General features: G+C 49.6%; 2 protein-coding genes across 2 annotated transcripts; one reads left to right on the top strand and one right to left on the bottom strand.

The window, feature by feature from the left end:
• Nucleotides 1-531: 531 nt before the first annotated feature.
• On the bottom strand, nt 532-10,810 carry adar (adenosine deaminase RNA specific; the record flags this gene model as incomplete). Its single annotated transcript, XM_084444537.1, has 15 exons — nt 532-910; nt 1,075-1,202; nt 1,596-1,708; nt 2,368-2,550; nt 2,627-2,757; nt 4,175-4,291; nt 4,854-4,947; nt 5,573-5,741; nt 6,006-6,174; nt 6,752-6,990; nt 7,349-7,484; nt 7,924-8,072; nt 8,239-8,434; nt 8,577-8,845; nt 9,119-10,810. The coding sequence occupies 15 exons, from the start codon at nt 10,808-10,810 to the stop codon at nt 532-534; spliced, it is 4,164 nt and encodes a 1,387-aa protein (XP_084300663.1).
• A 4,412-nt stretch (nt 10,811-15,222) lies between these two features.
• Nucleotides 15,223-21,756, top strand: LOC311314594 (neuronal acetylcholine receptor subunit alpha-7-like; the record flags this gene model as incomplete). The annotated part of the gene is made up of 10 exons (XM_084445018.1): nt 15,223-15,274; nt 17,148-17,287; nt 17,396-17,440; nt 17,710-17,819; nt 18,449-18,528; nt 18,626-18,793; nt 18,985-19,179; nt 19,568-19,654; nt 19,744-19,853; nt 20,863-21,756. The coding sequence occupies 10 exons, from the start codon at nt 15,223-15,225 to the stop codon at nt 21,754-21,756; spliced, it is 1,881 nt and encodes a 626-aa protein (XP_084301144.1).

The following is a 21,756-nucleotide window of genomic DNA, read 5'->3' as shown; positions in this document are numbered from 1 at the left end:
ATGGCTAGTAAAGGTTAGATTCACTGTTTCTTATGTACACTGAGACTGCACCAGGGCCACTATGCTTTTCTCTGTGGTTACTCCGTAGTGCAATTTCAATCCTCGGTTTTAAGAATACCCTCATCACCACCTGTCTCTTTCTAGTAAAATACATTTCTGTTCTACGACGAGGGAATTCACTCGACCAGATTCCTCTCCCATCCTCCCAGTCAGTCTTGCTGACCCCCGCGGCCTTTAGGCCTCCTCTTTCCCCTCTCTCTCCCTCTCCTCTCAGTCATCCTGTCCCTTCATATCACTCAGCCCTCAAACTGTCTCCCAGAGAGATAAGGACTGGCTGCTGCTGGCTACTCTCTCTCTTTCCCTGCGTCTCTCTGCCCTCCGAGGCCACTTCACCCCATCTATCCCTAAAAACTGTAACCCCCCCCCCCCCCCCATCTATCCCTAAAAACTGTACCTCCCTCCCCCCCAACACACACACGACCCATCAATCCCTAAAAACTGTACCCCCCCCCCCCACCCCACACACATTTTCTATATGGCATTTGTGTGTGCCGTGCCATACCAAACCGGTGCTGCGGGTACATGACTGTTGTTGTTATTGCCATATCCCTGGTTGCCTATAGCAGCACTTCCTGCTCCCTGTACCACCCCCCCTTTGTCGTCAGGCCTCGCCCCTTCCCCCTCCTCGAAACTCTTCTCCTCCAACGGCTTTCCGATCCAGGAGCCGTAACCGTGTGTGTCCAGGGCCTGGAAGAACTGCTCCTTCGCCAGCTGGAAGGACATGGCGGCCATCTTGGCCTGGGCATAGGAGGGCAGCACCAGGAGGTCGTCACGGCCATACCGCTGGCAAAGCGTCCGGAACATCCGGAAGAGGTTGGACTTAGCGACCCGCGACACGTCCAGTTTGGGACTGAGGTGGGGGAAGAGGGGGGACAGAGGGGGGAGGCGGGGGCTGTGATTGACAGGCTTGTACGTAGTGCAGCAGGTGAGGCGAGTACAATAAAAACAGCTTTCACTGAAGAAACAGCGCGGACGTTCAGATACTGGGGAGGTTCAGATACTGGGTCGTCATACCTGTCCAGTTTGCCCTTGGTGCCATCCAGCACCTCCACAGTGATATGGTCTGGCTGGCTCCAGTTCACACTGGACTCCTTGGTCTTCCCTGTGTGACGCGTTGAATCATACACACTCACCCTACCCACCTGAGAGAGGAGAACGAAGAATGGACAGGAGGGAATAAACCGATTTAGCCCGTTTAAATGACTCAGCAACTCCAAAACAGTTTACAGGGGCTACATGTTCATATATAATAAAAATAACCTGACTGACACTGAAGGTTATCCTGGCTAACCAGCAACTGTTTACAAAATGATCTCTCTACAGACAGGTTCTTTACGTGACTGGAACTAATCCAGAAGGCTTTACAACATGAAAATCAGCACCATTCACAACTCTGTGGTGAGGAGACACTTTCAGACAAGCATTCCCTTAGTGAGCCAGGCAGATTTAACCAGGTTTCCTTGTTAATATAATGGGAAAATAAAGGTGTTCCTGTTATGGCTCTACTGGCCATTGGTGTGCGTGTGTCTCTGTACCTCTGGGTGGTTGAGCGTGTAGGGAGAAGGAAGAGCTTTGCTAAAGGCCTCGCCGTCCCTGGCCAATCGGCAGCACACTGCTCGAGTCAGGTGACCGTGGCTGTACAGGTAGCCTAGAGGGACAAACATGACCGAGCAGAAAGAGACAGTGGAGGGAGGGGGGGGGATGTGACTCACTGAATTTCCATATTCACACACACTGTGTGCTTTCTGCATAAGGAAAGAAAACATGCCTGGTGGTTTATAACAAAATGGTGTGTCTGCTAGAATGGTGGAATCTCAACTGCTATATAGTATCTGCTAACTAATTACTTACTCAAGTTGGATAATTTGCGATCAATCAGAATTCCACTCAGAGAAACGGTAAGCATGTGTATGTTCATGGGGATTATAGAGCAACTAGTTCCAACCGCACATTGTGAATGTGAAGTCTCATTCAGAGCTGTGCCAATAACCGCAATATACCAACAGGCAAATCACCGGTAAAGGTATCACTCCACAAACGCTGTAAGCTGGCGTTAAGTTGCCTATAGCAACGGTAAACAACGGAGAACTATTTTGGATTGCGGAGGGCTGAAAGCTACGCAGTTTAGATAATTTGAACACTGCAAACCTTTCTTTTTTCACACACAAGGATAGTGCAGTGCCGTTGTATAAAAACAAAAACACACTCAAGGTCGAGCTTTATCGTGGTCATTGGCATGGCTGCGCCGCGGTGGTAGGCACGAGAGCGCTATTGCCCGTGTGGTACGTGCTGGCGTGCGGACATTACCTAGAGTAATGGACTTGAGATAGATGGGGTGCAGGAAGTGACTGAGCAGCCCCCCCTGGAGGCCGAGGACGTTCCAGCGCAGGATCTTGTCGCTGCAGCTCATGGTCCTCAGTCTCTCCCCGTGCTGGATGCCGTCCCAGGTGGGCACTATGGCGCTGGACTCCACCGGGATGGTGCCCTCGCCTGGGGACACACAAACAGGGCCGTTAGCTCAAGGTCTGTGTGTGCGTGTGTGTGCGCGTGATGGCGGTGGACTCACCGTTCTCCACCTTGGTGCGGAGCTTGCCCTGCTTGGCGTTCTCAAACAGAGGCTGGTGTCCCGACCCGCCCTCCTCAGCTGACTCACTGCAGGACTTGTCAAACAGCGCTCCGTCTCCACATGGTGCCGTGCTGAGAGAGAGAGAGGTGGGGGGAGAGAGAGGGATGGGGGGGGGCGAGAGAGAGAGAGAGAGAGAGAGATGGGGGGGCAAAGAGAGTTAACCATACTCTTCGTTAGCGAAGGGGAGATGAGTGGTGAGAGAAAAAGTGAAGAACATTGGACCTCATTCCTGAACATTTTCTTAAGTGTCTTCTTAAATGTCTTCTTACGAACTTCGTAAGACCAACCCTAAGAAAGATCCCCGCCGGATTCATGAACGGGTGGAAATGTGTTCTTAAACCACCAAAGTGTTCTCAGCTGTGCTCCCCTTCTTAAGGGGACGTTCTCGTACACCTGAATTTGCATACAAAAATGCCCGCCAGCTCCTTACTGCAGGGTCGTGTGCACACAAAATCCCCAGACAGCGCGGAAAAAGTTGAGACATTCCCAATTTACATGATTGATGTTCAAGGTCAAATGCAAATTCGATTTTGCACATGCAAATTCAACATTTTATTCGTCACATACAACATTGCCTACCAGTAAAATGAGCAGTGAGATGTTTCTCTGCTGGCTCTTATAACGTGCACACTAAGCTTAAGTAAGGTGAAAAAAACAATACAAAATAACAATAGAAAACAAGACGGTATATGGACTTTTAATACAAAATATATAGCCTACATGAAAGGGATGGGATGTGCTGAGAGCAGATGATTAAATTGTACAGTTTAGTTAAATGCATGAGTAGGCTACTTGTGGATCTTGATATGCCATATCTATATTATGTAGGCATATGATATATTTTAGTTATGCATAATCCCATTTATTTAGGCTACAGAATGTAGATGTGTCCATTCTGACAACTATAGAATATGGTGCTGTTGTGCTGAATGTGTATGAGTATCGCGACTGAGTTTAGTGCTTATTTATTCATTCACTGCCATTTGCAGTGTTTGTGTAGTGCTTTTATTTATTTTAGGACACCACGATGCCCCGTAGAATCATGACTATAAATGTAAAATGTAATTGGTAATGATACAAATATTCTCGTATTTATTATTATTATTATTTCAATCCTAGGATGTCTGTAGAATTGATGTGAATGCAATCACCTCGGATTTCTCAAATTCAGCCCTTGCGAATATGGGCGCACTCCAATGTGGCCTACCTACGACTGCATTTCCGCGTTCTTAAATCCTGTTCTTAGATAAGAACAAATCGCAGATCAGAAACCATTCAGGAATGCCAGAATTGTCCCTGGAACTTTGTAAGTGGAGTTAAGAAGAAATTTCTTAACTTTTTCTCAACTGCATTCAGGAATGAGGTCCAATATTCTTAACATATTCTTCTAGTAGATCCTCGCTACCGAGTGGCTTAAGGACTCACTGTGGCCTGTCTGAGTTAGATAAAACACAGAATACGAGGGAGAAACCTGTTTCATATCCCCACCTGATGTAGAGATGGAAGGTGATGTCAGGTTTGATCCGGAGTCTGTTTTCCTCTGCAGGCTCAAATATACTGTCCTCTGAGCCGTCACAGTGCTTCGACAACTCATTGTACAGAAACCTGAGGGTGGAGCAGAGAGAGAGAGAGAAAGAGAGAGAGAGAGAAAAAGAGAGAGAGGGAGGGGGAGAGAGATAGAGAGATAGAGAGAGAGAGAGAGAGAGAGAGAGAGACAGGGAGAGAGACGGAGACGGAGAGAGAGGGAGGGGGAGAGAGAGAGAGGGAGGGGGAGACAGGGAGAGAGAGGAGGAGAGAGAGGGAGAAGGGGATAAAAATACAGAGAGCATTAGTTTGAGTGACTCGGATCAAGTGACAGATATGTGAAAGCAATAGGTGGAAGCAATAGAAAGGGATGTGGACAAGGTCCAGCATATTGGAAGAAACTTGGCAGACGAGCTGGGCATATCCTGGGTGATATTAATAAATTAATTACAGTAAATGCTATTGACGCATCACAACATTTCAGGCCTGACATAGTACACCCCTGGGGTATTTCAGACAAAGTGCAGGAACAAGAGAGAACGGTTACAAGAGGAGAAAAGGAGAAAGAAAGAAGGAGACAAGTGGGGGAAGCCTCATCACATCACCAGAAAATTCCCAAGATACAAAACAAAAGATTTCTTACCGGATAAACCCCCTTCTGGAGATGATTTCTGCGTGGCAGTCATTAACTGTGTCCCCTTTAAGGCTCAACTCCTCCCCTTTAACACAGCGATTTCCTGCAGGAGAAAAAAAGTTATCAGTTATAAAGCAAAAACAAATGCTTCCCAGTCGCCCGTTATCCCTCCCTCTTTCTATTCTGAGCGCGTGCGGTGGTGTGGTGCTGACCTGTAACAATCATCACATAATTGTCCAAGCGCAATTTTAAGATCTAATTGCGATTATTTTGTTGAACTGCAATTATGCATTTTTTGCTAACGTTTAGACAGAGCACTAGAGTGTAGCATCTCATAACGGCTGGCGTTCCAGACAGTGGCTGTTGTGTATGATAGCCTCTAGAAGCAAGCTAGCCTCTAGAAGCAAGCTAGCTAACTAATGTAGCTAGCAAGTAACTAAACCAAACCAGAGGCTCTGGTCTCTGTCCCACTGGCCTTTGTTGAAGTGTTAAAAAAAAAAATACACACCAGTAGCAAGAATGTAGTTCCCTCTATGTTTTTAACATATAAAAACTCCGCTGGTCACGCACCCTTCTGGCACTTAACCTCCCACCAGGGCATGCTTCGCGAGCACAGCCCCCGCCCCCAAAAAACAACAACACTAAAAATCAATCATATTGTGCATCGTGATTATTTCTGAGACAGTTAATTGTTTGGCAAAATGTGTAATTGTTCCAAACCTACATACCGGTGCCCAGACTGACCACGGTCCCCAGGCCCTCCCCCCTCCTCATGACGAAGGTGGCCAGGATCTTGCGTCCCAGAAGGCTGTGCTGTATGCGTGTGGTCAGGGCATTGAAACGCTGGTGGCTCAGCATGGCAATCTGGTCATGCAGAGTACTGCCACTCACGGGTAGCTAGAGAGAGAGAGAGGGAGGGAGAGAGAGGGAGAGATAGAGGGAGGAAGGGAGAGAGAGAGAGAGGGAGAAAGAGAGAGGGAGAGATAGAGGGAGGGAGAGAGAGAGAGAGAGAGGAAACTTAATGAATTATACAGTCTGAACTGACTAGGATTGATAAGACGGAAACATTACCATGCTGAGCAAAATCAATAATTCTGCCAGTGTGTTGTGTCAATGCTAAGAATGTTAGTGGTGAGGATGAAGTATTTAGAGGTGTAATACCCGAATGAGTACCTCTGCCGGGGTGAGTTCCCCAGTACGCGCCGCCTTTTCGGCCTCACCAATAAGGACCCTTAGGGCGGCATCTGCAGCTTCCTGCTTCCCCTGCTTCTTATTGGAGGCGCGTACTGGAGGGAACCAGCGGCCCCCCAGCTTAGCCTGGTAGGTAAACCTGAGAAGAGAGGACGACAGAGGAGACAAGGTAGCGAGGAAGGGAAAGAGGGGGGCGAGAGAGAGAGAGAGAAGGACAGAGGGGATAGAGAGAGAGGACAGAGGGGGTGGGTAGAGAGAGAGGACAGAGGGGATAGAGAGAGACAAAAGAACAGAGGGGGTAGAGAGAGAGAGAGAGAGAGAGGACAGAGGGGATAGAGAGAGACAAAAGAAAAGAGGGGGTAGAGAGAGAGAAGGACAGAGCGGGTAGAGAGAAAAATTGCAGTGTAGAGAAAAAGGCACCGATGGCAGCAGTAGATTGATGGAGAGCGAGAGAGGGTCAGAAGGGGGCAGTAGAGAGGGAGCGAGAGAGAGGGAGGGAGAGGGTCAGAGGGGGGCAGGGCCGGGGGGTGTCAGAGAGAAAGTCAGGATGGGGGGCGGGGGGGGGGGGGGCAGAGAGAGAGGAACATACAGGGGCAGAATGAGCAGGTGATTATATAATTTGCAGAAAATGGAACCACTTTGTGACAAGAACCCGTACGTGGTTATGGATATTAATGACACGTGTGTGTGTGCGCGAGCGCATTCGGGCTGCTGACTTGGGTTCGTGTGGGGGTCCCGACTGGCCCACCAGCCTGATCTCTGCTGCGAAGCCCCTGGCCCTGGCGTATTCCAGCAGGCCGGACACAGCGTTGTTGTTGAGGTGGTTTATGAGGTCGCCCACGCCGGCCTCATGAGCCGCTCGCAGCTCCTCTGCCGTGAGGGGGGGCAGGGAGGGGCAGGGGGAGAGGGAGGCGCCCCCCTCGCCGTCACCTGACGCGCACAGGGGCAACTGGGGCTAGAGGAAGGAGAAGAGAGGGAGGGTAGTGTAGGATGGGTACGGGATACAGACCAAAATAAGGTGGGGTAGGAAAGGGAGGAGAGAAGAACAAGTCATGAGAGGCAGAGAAACAGTGAGCAGGGACAAGAACCCAGAATGGAGGAACAGGAGCTCTGAGGAACCCAGAAGGTCTGCCTGAGGGAAGCACGAGGAAGACAGACCATGTGACGCCTGAGATCATCCCCTCCGGCTCGATCTTTGCCGTTTTCTCTTTTCTAAAACCCGTTTCCCCTTTAACCTCGGGCTGCTAACGACCCCTTCTCTCCGTCCACCCCGACGTCCCCGCCCCCCTTCGCTACTTTCTCCCTCCGGTCACCTTGCTCAGCTGGAGCCGCCCGTCCGTCATCAGCTCCTTGACGGCCTCCTCCGCGGCGAGCTGGCGAGCCGCTTTTTTGCTGGGCGCCGAGGCCTCCGTGCACAGGGTCTCCCCGATCTTGACCCTGAACATGAACCTGGGGTCGGAGGGGGGAAGTAATGAGAAAGAGACGTGAGTTTCTCAGCGCGAGGTCGAGTTCCAGTACTCAGGGGCGGTCACGCGACATTACGAATCCCTTCCTAGCACGTGTCCAGCTGTGGGGATCTCGGGTGAAATGGATCTGGTGTTTAACAAGCGAGATAGATGGAGAGGAACAGGGTTGGTATTGACCCCTGTAGAGGTCTGCCTCGGGGGAGAGATATCAGCGGAAACAGAGGATAGAGAGAGAGAGATGGATAGAGGAAGGATTGTGTGTCAGTCAGCAGTATTGAGGCTGGCCACTCAGGACACAAATAGCTCACCCGCAAGGTCCCCGCAGGATAAGGGGGGGGGGATATAACGGATCGTGTGGTCACGGTCGGATGTATGTATGGATATAGATACATGGAGAGATACACAGGGGCAGCCGGCAGTACCGTGGGTCGTGTGGCGGGCCCTCCTGCCCTGTGTTGATGAACTCGATGGGGCTGCCTGTGCGCTGGCTGAACTCCATCAGCATCGACACGGGGTTCTTCCCCCCTGGCAGCGAGCGCGACAGGGCCTGGGGCGGCCCCTCCACGGCCCCCTGGAAGAGACAAGCGGGTGTGTGAGGGATTCACAGGAACAAGCCATTGATCTAAGTAGTAACAGAGAATATTTGCCCCCCCCCCCCGCCCCTCCACCCCCCTCAGTAGAAACACACACACACCCACCCGCACACTTACAGTGGAGCTGATGTTGGACACACTTACGGCGGTGTCAGGAACGGGGTCCATGGCTTGGTCCGCGCCAGCCGTGTTCCCCTCCTCCCCCTCAGGGCCTCCGCCCTCCATCTCCCGGATGAGGATGCGCAGGGTGGCGGCCGCCGCGTCTTTTTTGGCCACCTTCTTGTTGGACGCCTCGGCGACGGGGAACAGCCTTCCGTTCAGCATGACCTGCATCCGGAATCTGAGGGGTGAAAACAAGAGAAGAAGAAGAAGCAAGACGCCCGAGACACTGATTCAGCGTTTTTGGTGAAAGCTGCAAAGTCTGTATCTTTTCTCCAACACACACACGTCGGCCAGAAACAACAGCCGTCGACGTTACTAACCTGGGGTCATGGGAGGGCCCCGATTGGTCCAGAAGCAGGAACTCACAGGTGTGTCCCAAGTACTGGGCGTACTCCATCAAACCGCTGACCGGGTTCTTGGTCTTCACTTCCTGCAATTTCGCCCGCAGGTTTTGGGGAGGGGGTGCTGCCAGGGAAACGGCAACAGTTCCCATAGCAGTAGCCCTTTCCACATCGGTGTGCCGGCGAATGGCATTGAGGAATTCCGGGATGTCATCGGTTGCCCACTGGTCTCCGTTGGTGTCGTCCTCCTGTTGGATGAAAGATGAGGGATGGAGGGGAGGAAGAGAAGGAGGAGGAGAGAGGGAAGGGGTAGTGGCAGAGGTGAAGGGAGAGGTGGAGGGGTCAGGTAGTGCAGGGTAGGGCACCAGCTCTGGCATTGCGAGCTCTACGATGTACTCCAGGTCTGGCAGGCGGTCACCCAGGTTAAGGATGCCGACAGGGAAATACCCCTCAGCACCGGACCCCTTCTCCTCCTCGCCACCACATCTATAACCTCCAGTCAAGAGTGAGAGTCCACCTACCGCCTCTGTGTCGCCCCCCTGCGTCTGAAGACCCTCCATCCCGGGACCCGTCTCTATGGCTGGAGCAGGTGATGGTTCGAGCCCAGACCCAAGTCCGATTTCCTGTCCTTGGGTTGTCTTTTGGGTAATCCCCTCTGCTTTCGCGCTCTGGGAGGCCTTGAGGCTTCGCTGCATCCTCTCTTTGCGGTGGTCGGACAGAAGCCACATGAAAGGGGTGACCTCGGAGTTCTTCGTGACATCTCCTTGCTTTTCCAAGGCGTAGAGCGTAGGGTTAATCTGCTTGGTCGTTTTAAAGCCCAGGTTTTTGGCTATGCCCAGAGCCGAGGCCTCCCCTGTCTCCAGGAGGTACTGCATGACCTGCTCCTTCTGCTCGCGGCTGTCCGCCATGTTGTTGCGAGGGTCAAGGTCGAGGTCAAGAGGTCGGCTGGCAAGAGGTTGTGCTTGTGGCCGTTCTTGAAATGAGCCTGATGAGTCCAAAGAAGATGAAGATGAGGAGGAATTTGATTCAGCGTCGGAATCTTCTTCACTAGCTTCTATGGGTTGTGCTTCGGCTTGTTTGTTCCTTGTACAGCCCTCAATCTCAGCCTCTAGAACAAACTCTTCCTGCTTTTTAGGCAACAGGGAGTGATTTTGTGCTGTCTGTCTCTCCTCCGTGCCTTCACTCTGCTGGGAATGTGAGTTTTCTGTTTTGGAATCCTGGCTTTCCAAATCTTTTGGAGGTTCCTTGTACAGAGTCCACTCTGGCGGACTACTTCCTTGCTTTGAGGCCTTCTGAGAACGCTCAAGAGCATAGAGAGCCTGGTTGACAATCTTTTTGGGGAGTTGCAGCTTTTTGGCTAGTGCTTTGGCTTGAAAACTCTCACTGGGACTCAAAGCAGTCAAGGACTTCACTATCTGCTCCTGAATTTCAGGTGTCAGAGTCAGATTCAAACTCTTTTTGCTCGAGTTTGAACTTGTAACTGACACTCTATCGAAGCTCTCCCCTCTATAGGGCCAGGGGTCTCTGTTTACGGATAAACTCTGCAGGTCAGCAGATAGAGACTCGGCATAGTCTGCTTTGAGGCTCCACTGTTTGCTGGACGACTGATTCTGGCTTTTACCCTGGCTCTGGTTCCAGTAGCGAGGGCCAGCGGTGCCTCTAAGCGCTCCTTGGAAGGGCAGATACCCTGAATCCCTGCCGCTCCCTCTGCCTCTCTCCCTGCTGTAGCCCCCTCTGTGGTGAGGGAATCTGCTGTACCCTGCCTGGGGCTGGTACGGACTGAAGGATGGACCGTTTAATATCACTCCAACGGTCCCCTGGGCCCCTCCGCGGGGGCTCTGCCTGAACTGGGGCGCCTCAGGGGCGTGTCCTCTTAGGAACTGGACCTGCTGCTCCAGAAACAAGCTTGGACCAGGAGCACGGGTGGAGTTCACACGATCCAACCCGTTCGAGGCCCCTGGGTGTGTGGGGGTCACGTGGGACTGGACGGGTAAGGGAGGGGTGGTGGGGAAGAGGGGATGAGCTAGAGAGCGGGACGGCACCAGAGGAGGAATAGAGCCGCAGTAGTTGTTCTGGTGTTGGGCCTGCAGCAGGGGAGTCCTGGGGTGAGAGGTCACAGACCCAAGTCTGCAGTGATGGGGCTTGGCCAGGAGATGCGGGTGGGGGGGGTGGTGGTAGTGCTCTTTGGAAGGCCCTCCTCTACCTCTGCTCATAGCGCAGGGGTGGGGGCACAAAGGGTCCAGGAGTGCTGACTATGCAGCAATAGTCTGTATCAGGTGTCAATGCAGGGATAGCAGAATCTCGCGGAGATGCTCGACAGGAAGGCGTTGCAGATTGCAGTCAGCACCTAAGAGAGAGAGAAAAAAAAGAACTGTATGAGCAAAAGCAATAAAATAAACATTAGAAGGTTGACAGAAGGAATTCAGATACGCTACTGTTAAAAGTTGTTAAGACATAGATCAAAGGTATATTAAGGACAAATACAGCCAGGAAGTGCGGATGATTTATGTCACGTTGCATGTTGCCTTGCCACTGTACATGACCTGACCACCGATCATTTCAGTGTCACATACTGTGACCGTCTTTTCACCGAAACTCAATCCCTAGGTAAAAGGTTGGCAATTAATAATTCATAGTTGTTGTGACTACGTTGTTTTATTTCTGGCTTAGATGATTTGTAGATTCACAAGGGAAGGGAAAGTGAGACACCGAAGGAAGCAGGAGAGGAATAATCCGAGGTCAGACTCAAGGACAGGAGTCATCAGATCCTCCTGGAACTGACAGAAGATAGACAGAGCAGACAGTACAATAGGTGAGAAATTCAGTACATAAAAAACGTTTAAATGCTTAAATGAAAATGTAAGTTTGCCTTCTATTCTACTGCCCTAGGAAACAGTACCCTTTTGCAGGACCCCTCCTGGATATCATGTTTCATATTGTAAGCAGTAGCCTAAACATAAAAATAGCTTTCCTATAATACAGCTATTCATATAGTTATAGTCAGCAGTAACGATGCAGTCACGTAACTTGTATGACCAAAGGCGTTTCATGGTCAACTACACTGAGCACATACAGTATCACAGGCAGAAACCTAACACTGGATCCTCAAGTTTCAGCCCTACTTTGCGAGCCAGCACTGCCAGACATATTTTATCCACACTTTTCTTAAGAATTCCGCCATATTAATAAAATAAAAAAAATAAAAAAAACTCGCTCTCATTCACCCTTAACGTGAACGTGAAAAGACAGCGCTACTGCGCCAGCTGCCCCCGGTCAAACAGGGCTCCAACTGACTCAGTCCTGACCCTAATGCAGCGGCACAGCTGACTGCCAAAACAACAGCTCGAAACAAGCCCCTCGGTTTACATTATGCATGTGCCAGAATAATAAGACATGGGCAAGCCAATGCTTTTTGGCAACTTGGAACAGACTTCATTATCTCGCAGAACGTATTAGCAATAGCAACTGTTTACTTTGCTCAAAACAAAGATGGCTTAATTAATTTCTCATAATAAGTCCATGGGTATAATAAGGTTAGAGAGCTAGCTAATTCAATGAACCTCACAAAAAGACGAGGGCCTCACCTGTTCGACTGAGGATGGCGAGAAGAGATTCGACACTTTCGAAAGACGACAAGAGTTCTATCAGCTGCGCGTGGGGCATGGGTCAGAGGGTGAGAGTTCAGATCAAAGTTCAGGTGTTCCAGACTATCCGCCAAGCAACGTGTTGCTTTGAAATCTCAACTATTTCATGCTATTTCAAACTCTTCTTTCAGAGCGCATCAGCATTCTCGCTTTGAAAGGCATCTGAAGCTCATTGCAACAACAAAAAAAACTTATTGTAATAATAATAGCCTATGTATTTACCGCCAAGTTACGAAAAAATGTTGCCGTATTCTAAAACTAAAAAGAAAATACGGTGTAGTTCCCGTGAAGAAGTGTCAATCGTCTACAGCGGCCTCAGTTTCGTTTTCCTTTATTCTTATACACCGTATCCAGTTTCTACTGTGTCACGTGACCCTCAACGGGGGCAGGATGCCATGAGCAGCTTACAGACTTCTACTCGAATGTATTCATGTCGTTTGATGATAAATATTTAAGCAAAAGCATACACTTATGCTTAATTTGTATCAATAATGCAAAACGTGTCAAATTAAACAATTGTTGCCTAGATAAAGCAATAGCTTTTGTCGTGACTAATTTGTAAATGCATATTCTGTGCTGACATCAACCCTACAAATTAGGCCCTTGCCAGAGAGCCGTGAATCAAGCTTGGGTTTACGTGCCCCACGATAAATCTCTCGTCTAAAGTCTCCCAGAGAATTCTGTAGGAGAAAAAAGTATTGCCTCTCCCACTGCTCACCGTGACAATAATAGAAAATGTGTGGGATTATTGAAAAAAAGAAAAACAACAGAAATCAGCATAGCACTGAGCAGATGCTCAATAGAACCTGGAGCAGTGTTCAACCCAAATCACTCCGTTCAATCACGCATGCATGCAGACATTGTTGTAGCCCCTTACACTGTGTTCACACATCAAAGCATTTGGGGCTGGCTTCAAATAAGGTGGTAGTTCCAACCTGCCCTCGTCATCCAGTTACACCGACCCACACAGACCTGTATAAGTACAGAGAGCGGTATGGGCTAGCTGGGGTTTGAACTGGAACATTGAGTACGTTCCACTCCGCGATTGCCCCATCCCTTGTTCATATAACCTGATTGCTGCACAATTGTTTATTGTAGATAATCTGAACACGACTGCCGGAAAAAAAAAGTATGAATGAACAAACAATGAATTGCTCTCTCGCGCAGACTCATGCACATGGATAATTGATTTGGTTTTTCACCACCATGTAGAAAGAGCGCATGCACGGTCTAGCGCGAGCTAGCTACAGCGCAGAGCACCACGAGCCCAACATGCACTGAACGATCTCGAGTCTTGGCCAAGCCATTTATAAATAAGTCTACCAGCCATATGGAATTAGTAGGAAATATATATGCTATTACGCTATATAGATAATAGCTAAACACTGTAAAAGATAGCTAGACGTTAGCTGAAATATTGGGATGTTGGGAAGGAGAGCTTTCTGGCATGCTATGCTAGCTGGCTACAAACGCCATGAAAGGGTTAGTTAGCCGAAACCAACACAATACGCGCGGTTTTTAGTTTTTTTCACAAGCCATACTAATAAGCAAGGTTAATTCGAGTGTCAATTTTTTCGTTTCCAATAGGACATCGTTAACATAACATAGCTAACGTTACATTATTCTTTTCCCTGCAAGAAATAGACTATCCTTGCGCAGACTGCCTGAAGTGAAAGCACTGACTGAGCATCACATTGCACCATGCAATCAAACGACAGACGTAGTTCAACGGATAACGGCGGCAACGCAGATCTAGGTAACGTCTTCAATTATCCAACAATAACGATAGTGGTACAGTTTAAACGATTTCTTTCAATTACCTGAGTGTGCTTAAGAGGGCGTTCGATGTAGCCAGGGCTTGCGTACGAGCATTTTATTCCATGCAGCGGGACAAACAACGGAGTTAGAAAATCGATTGCATCAGTGACATGCGCCGCGGCGCTTGTCTAGTGACGCGCCGGGAGTGCGGGGCGGTGCTGAGGGGTGCAGGAGCAGGGCAGAAACCAGCTACCCTAACCATGAAGCTAGATCCTAATGAAGCTTATGACTGGTGACCGGAATGGACGGTTTGGCCACCTGTAGTAGTCATCTAGTTCAGACCGGATAAACAGGTAGGTAGCTAAGATAAAAAGCTAATGCAGTATTTGCCCAGGCCAGGACACAATGTACAGTATGGGGATCAAAACTATTTATACAGGCAAGTACAATTTCTGAGTACCTACTGATTTCTCCAGTAGGTGTCAGCACCAGTCCATCGCCAATTTGGGGGGGAGGGTTGCTTGTAGCCTACTCTTGCTTAGTCCAATGTAAAAGGTGGAGAAAAGGTTGCCAATGCAGGGGAGAAAAGGCATTTTTGATTCATCAACATTAGGCTAAATGAACACTGCATTGCTCCCAAGGACAAGCTCTATTGTCGTTTTTTTATTTTTTATTTTTACACAGCCTACTCTTCACTGGCCAAAATCGAGGATGTTTTCCTGTTGTCATCACTTTGCTCCTCTTGATGTCATTCTCACTCCTGCCAGTGCCTGCACACCTCATTGGTCTCTCTCTCACCGGAGACTGAGGAGTAAGGAGGGGGGGGGGGGGGGGGGGGTAGGCTTGTTGATCAGGAAGAGACGGAAAGACAAAGGGGGGGGGTGGAGATGTAAGTGGCTAGAGAGAGAGAGAGAGAGAGAGAGAGACAGAGAGAGAGAGAGAGACAGACAGAGAGAGAATGAGTTCATTGGGAATAGGTTAGGTTTTCTTCTGCTGCGTCTGATCTCTTACACTCTCAGTCTTTCTTTTCATCAGACCAGCTCCTCTCTGCCTGCTTTCCCCGTACCTCGTGTGAATCTTTCGTCTCCATTTACGCAGCTTTTGTTCTCATTTTCCCCTCCTCTCTTTCCCTCCGATGGTGCTGTGAACCTGGCCCCCCTCTCTCCTCTCCTCCTTCTGTGTGCATCCCTGTGTCTCTCTCCACTCATGTCTAGGAGTGCAGCATGAGGCGGTCTGTGGCTATCTGTCTAATTGGACTCGCATCTCTGCTCCATGGTGAGTGACTTTAATTTTCAACATGTGTTTGTTTAAGTTTATGTGTTGTGTGTCCTGCCATGTGTGTGCGGGTCCACGTTCAGTGTGGTTTTATGTAGCCTTCTGTACTTTCGGAAACACACGATTCCAACTATATACCGTATAGCAGTGGATGCACTTCAAACGACTGAGTGACAGAACCCTGGAAGGTATGTGTTGCGCAATCCGCAGTCTTGATGAAAAATTCTGAAATGCAGAGAGGCGGAAACAGGGATCAAATTAAGAAACGAGGTGGAGAGGAAAGAAAGAGAATAAAAGGAGAGTAGAACAGGGAGAGGAATAGAGGGGTGGATTTCGAGGTATTGCTGCTGTAGTTTAAGTTATTGGATGATTTACTGTGCATGGAGCAGGGATATATATGCCATGTATTACTGTATTATCCAGCCACACTATTGATATCTTCATTTTAGTCCGTCTAGTTGCTGTATTTGGGTTTAGTGAGCCTTTATGGGTGTATTGATAAGACACTATTTCGTTACTATCTGATCATTGGACAGCTGTTTAGTAAATGGTAAATGGACTGCACTTATATAGCGCTTTTCCACCTTAGTGGCACTCAAAGCACTTTACAATGGCCTCTCATTCACCCATTCACACACGCACTCACACCCCAATGGCGGTAGCTGTCATGCAAGGTGCTAACCTGCTCATTGGGAGCAATTTGGGGTTAGGTGTTTTGCTCAAGGACACTTCGACATGTGGACAGTCGGAGCTGGGATTCAAACCACTGACCCTTCGGTCATTGAACAACCCGCTCTACCAACTGAGCTAGAGCCGCCCCCTAGTAAACTCCCACACATACAATATAATAATAGCTATCTGGAGCATAGTCATGATACAGAAGCCCCCTTCTTGGCTGATATACAGTAGACTAGACACACAAAGCAACAGAGCAGTACAACGCAATGGAGAATACTCCTACCAGTATGACACCTTCCTTATCAGAATCAGAATCTTAACAAAGCAGCACCTCCAACCACATCTGTTATAGGTTCAACAGGGACACAGTATGTGGACAGAGACCAGGGGTGAGTTACTGTACCCTACATCCACATAGCATTGTGACCGAAAAGGAACGTCTCTATTTCTACAGGGAGCCCTGTCCATCCAGGGATGTCTGTCTTGTCTGTCCGTCCGTCCGCCCATCCATCCAAGGGTCTCAGTGTTAAATGGGGTTTCTAACTGTGCGGAACGAAGCTGACATCTTAACGGCCACAGAAAAAACTCTAACTGCCTGTTAGTGATCGATCTGGGGTACAATTGATGGGGCTGGCTGCACACTATCTGTACCCCCCCCCACCCCCCACCCCACATTCCCTTCTCACTCCACCCTTCTGTGTCTCATCCATCACTGTCTTCTTCTTACCTCCAGTTGAAAGCCTCTCCATTTGTTTTTCCATTCATGTCATCCACTCCTCTGGCAATCTCTCCTCTCTCCTTTGCACTTCTACTTCATCCTTCACCTCTCACCCAAACCAAGAGTCTTTTTTTCCCCCATCCTTTCTTTTCAGTCATTCCCCCCTTGTCCTCCATCAAGTGCCAATCACCTCCCCTCCTCTCGCTGGCCTCCCTCAATATATCTCTTTTCTCATTTTCCCGTCTGTCTGTCTGAATAGAGCTGTCTGTAACTGTCAGCTTCTTCTTCTTCTTAATACCTGGCCCCTCTCATCCCCTCCCCTCTCCTCCTCCCCTCTCTCCTCTCCTCTCCTCTCCTCTCCTCTCCTCTCCTCTCCTCTCCTCTCCTCTCCTCTCCTCTCCTCTCCTCTCCTCTCCTCTCCTCTCCTCTCCTCTCCTCTCCTCTCCTCTCCTCTCCTCTCCTCTCTTCTGCCTCCAGTATCGGAGCAGGGTCCCCATCAGCGCTATCTCCTGAGGGAGCTGCTGAGAGACTATAACCGGATGGAGAGACCGGTGGCCAACGATTCCCTACCACTCACCGTCCGGTTCTCCTTCACTCTCATCCAGGTCATGGATGTGGTACGCTCCATGCTGTACATGCAGAACGCAAACATGCACACACAGACACACACACGCACTCGTGCACACATCCTCTGTCACTTCTAACTCTTTTCTATTCTGCTTCAGGATGAGAAGAGTCAGATTCTTACCACCAATGCTTGGCTTCAGATGGTGAGTGTGTGTATGAGAGAGAGAGGAGAGAGAGGAGAGAGAGAGAGAGTTTATTGTTAGATATAGAGTTCACTGTTATAATAAGATAAGTATGTGTATGTCAGCTAACTATATCATTATGAATATATAATTATGAATATCACAACGTATTAATAACTGAGTAAGGTAAGATAGTAACGAGGAGTCATTTAAAGAGTAAATAATGCAACAGGTGAGAGTGGTGGTCCTTCATCAGATGTCCTCTTATCCAGCCGGTCTGTGTCTTTCAGCAGTGGTTTGACCACTACCTCCAGTGGAACCAGTCAGAGTACCCTGGAGTGAAGAACCTTCGCTTCACTACTGACCAGGTCTGGACACCCGATATACTGCTGTACAACAGGTGTGTCAGGTGTGCGCACACACACGCACACGCACACGCACACACACACACACACACACACACACACACCCACCCCCACACACCCACACACACACACACACACACACACACACACACACACACACACACAAGATTCAAGATTCCTTTTATTTGTCACATGTAATGTACGGTGTACAGTCACAGTTACATGTTGCTGCCCGCACCAAGATAAGGCTTGATACAGATAAACTCTAATACTCAATTCCAAATTTACAAATTATGAAAATTACAACATTTACAAAGTAACACAAATTACACAACAAGTACACTTTCTGTACAGTATGAGATGGATTATATACATGCAATATGCTATATATGGATATGAATAAATAACCCAGGAGGGGGGGCATGGGTGAGTTATATGCATGCTATAGGTACAGTATAACAAATAATTCTGTGTCGGGGTGTATGATATTAGCGTTGTAAGTGGTTGTGTTGTGTACACTAGGTATCCTGCTCCTCTGGGTATAGTGGTACTATATGTTAGATAGAGTCAATCAGGAGCCGGATGGCTTGTGGAAAGAAGCTCTTCCTGAGTCTCTCCGTGCACACATACACCATATGCTGATCTCTTTCTTATTTCTCCTCAGTGCTCATGATAAATTCGACGCCACCTTTAAGACCAACGTGCTTGTCAACTCCAGTGGCTTCTGTGAGTATTTGCCACCAGGTGAGTCCATAAAGCCAGCTGAACCAGTGCAACAAAAATCATAGTTCCATTTGCGATGCTTTGTAAATTCGTACTTTGACTCCGCCCTGTCCCTCAGGGATCTTCACCAGCAGCTGTAATGTGGACGTGCGTTGGTTTCCGTTTGACATCCAGCGCTGCGAGCTGAAGTTTGGCTCCTGGACGTTTGACGGCTGGCTGCTGGACCTCCAGATGAAAGAGGCCGACGTGTCGTCCTACATGACCAACGGGGAGTGGGACCTGCTGGGTGAGAGAGAGCCTGCCAGGGCCCCTAAGCCCCCCTGGCCCCTAGTCCAGCCAGCCACCACAGTCTCCCTTTATAACACCTGGAGCCATTTACCCATCTCTCCTCAGTCACCCCTTTCTTCTTTTCCTTTATTCCGGTCTCCCTCTGTTCATCTCCTCCCTCCCTTCCTCCTCCCCTCCCTCTCTCATCAGGGGTGCCGGGCGATCGCCACGAGCAGTTTTACGACTGCTGCGCCGAGCCCTACCCCGACGTGACCTTTGTGGTGACCCTGCGTCGGAGGACCCTGTACTACGCCCTCAACCTGCTCATCCCCTGCGTGCTGCTCTCCTCCATGACGCTGCTGGTCTTCCTTCTGCCCGCCAGCTCCGGGGAGAAGATCAGCCTGGGTGAGACCGAGAAGAAGAGAGACAGGAGGGGCGGGAGGGGGCGAGGAGGCAGAAAGAGGATGAGGAGAGGGGTGGGGGATAGCAGCAATATACTATCTCCCCCTCTCTCTCTCTCTCCCTCTACAGTGCATTCTATGTCGGTACTGCAGCAAAGGCGCGTCCATAAAACATTTTACGATCGGAAAGGCAGAGAGCCGAGAAAAAAGGTCGGGGAGGCTTTTTGAGATGGAGAGAACTTTACGATTATGGGCATAGAGGGGTAGTTACTGTTTTCTGGAAACGGAAGGGTTGGCTTTAGGTAAACCGATTCAGTCCTCTCTTCCTTTCTTACGGTATCTCTTCCTGTCCTCTCTCTTTCTCTCTCTCTCTCTCTCCTTCCTCCTTGCAGGTATCACAGTGCTGCTGTCTCTGACGGTCTTCATGTTGCTGGTAGCAGAGATTATGCCAGCCACTTCAGACTCCATACCACTGATAGGTCAGCCACTGTGTGTGTGTGTGGTTATAGAGTTACTTATTGCGGCAGTGTTTGTCGCATGCACCATTACCCTCCTCTGTCTGTCCCAGGTCAGTACTTTGCCAGCACCATGGTGATCGTAGGGATGTCTGTGGTGGCCACTGTTATTGTTCTCCAGTACCATCACCACGACCCCAACAGTGGAAACATGCCTCAGTGGGTGAGAGTCTGTCTGTCTGTCTCTCTGTCGGTCTGCTGTCTGTCTGTCTCTCTGACTTCGTGGCTGTGTGAGTCTTGTCTTACTTCTCTCATTTCTTTGCATGTGTGTGTGGACCTTTATTTAAAGGTACCCAACAAAACGTGAATCAAAACAATCCGTTCTTTGTTTATTTTCGAAATTCCTCGATTATATGGTTCCTTGTCGTCTAATAAACATGTTGAATCACTTAAATGGCTTTCCTACCTTGTAATTTCTAAGCAAAATGATATTTAGCTAATGTTTTGAAAACAACAAAGATGTATGAAACGTCACTTCTGTGCTCCGTGTATTGACGCAATGACGTAGTACGCGATTTTCGGGGACCTTCTCAAATTTGCTCCAGAGCGCATACTAGTGGTCAAAAACTACATTGGGTACCTTTAAAGCAATACATAGCGTTTTCTCCGGTTTTCTCAGAACTGCGCCCCCACAAGCTGTCGTACTGTCGTAACGTTATGAGATTGTCTTTTTCTGGCTTCCTCTGTGATGTTTCGCTTCGATTTCCACACCTCCGCCATGATATCATTGAGCTAAAAAACACGTGATATCCATAGACGCCGAGTTAGTTACTACTGTGTTGTTTAAGCACAACGTTGCGCATGCTCACTTCGACTGAATGCTGCGTCCCGGGGGCGCGAGTTTTAAAAGGTAATAAATGTCAATGTATTATCTTACTTTTAGTAAATCTAATTGGAGAATTAGCACCAGACATGTTTGTAAAGGTCCAAATATCGCGATGTATTGCTTTAAATGATCTTACCTATGACTGTTTGTGTTCTCTGACTTCTGTGTGAATGTAAGGTTGATTCCCTCCCCCTGGTCTATCTCTGTGTGTGTTTGTCACTTCTCTTATCCTTCTGTGTGTTGGTGTACTTTTGTGTGTATCATCTTCTCTTATCTGTTTGTGTGTGTGTGTGTGTGTGCATGTGTGTGTGTGTGTGCACGTGTGTGTGTGTGTGCCCTGTCTCAGGTGCAGCTGGTTCTCCTCCAGTGGGTTCCCTGGTTTCTGCGGATGAAGCGTCCAGGCGAAGGAGCGGATCTCACAGAGCTCCTGAACCCCTCCGATAAACAGAGCAAGACCCTGTCCTCCCCCACAACCACCACCACCACCACCCCAGCCCCCTCCATCCTGCCCCAGAGCCTCACCTCTCTGCAGGCCAGCCTCGTTCAGCTCAGCCACCCCCTGCTGCACTCCAACCCTAACCAAAGCCTCCACCTTAACCCTAACCCCCACCACAATCTCCTCCCTAGTCCTCCAGACCACCCAAATCTACACCCAAACCAAGACCCCAACCTTCAGCCGAACCCTAATCCTAACCTCCACCCCCAGCCTAATGGCCACCTACCGTACATGGGCTTCCGGTCCCTCCAGAGCCCTCCAGAGCCAGAGCTGGTCCAGAGGGCCAGGACCACCATCCGGGGAAGAGGAGGAGGGGCAGTAGGAGGGTCTGACAGCCCTCCCACCCACAGACACCCCTCCTCTACCAGGTTCGGGAGCCCCCCTCCGCAACCCCCCACCTCCTCTCCCGACCCAGAGCTCTCAACCTCAGCCTTAGGCCCGGGCGGCCTTGACATCGGGGTCGGAGCAGGGGGAGCGGGTACGAGGCACGCCCAGGGCGGGGTCCCCCAGGCTGGGGCGTACGACGCCCAGCTGCAGGCCCTGCTGGTGGAGGTGCAGTTCATGGTGGAGCGCGTTCGCGAGCAGGACCGCCGGCTGAGCGTGGCCGAGCAGTGGCAGTTTGCGGCGGCGGTCATCGATCGCCTGTGTCTGGTAGGCTTCAGCGTGTTCAACATCATCTGCACCATCGCCATCCTCATGGCCGCACCCAACTTCGGAGAGGCCGCGTCTAAAGACTTCTTCTGA

This window comes from Borostomias antarcticus (assembly GCF_949987555.1).
Source record: "Borostomias antarcticus genome assembly, chromosome: 10".
Taxonomy (NCBI): domain Eukaryota; kingdom Metazoa; phylum Chordata; class Actinopteri; order Stomiiformes; family Stomiidae; genus Borostomias; species Borostomias antarcticus.
This window is presented reverse-complemented; position numbering and strand designations above follow the sequence as displayed.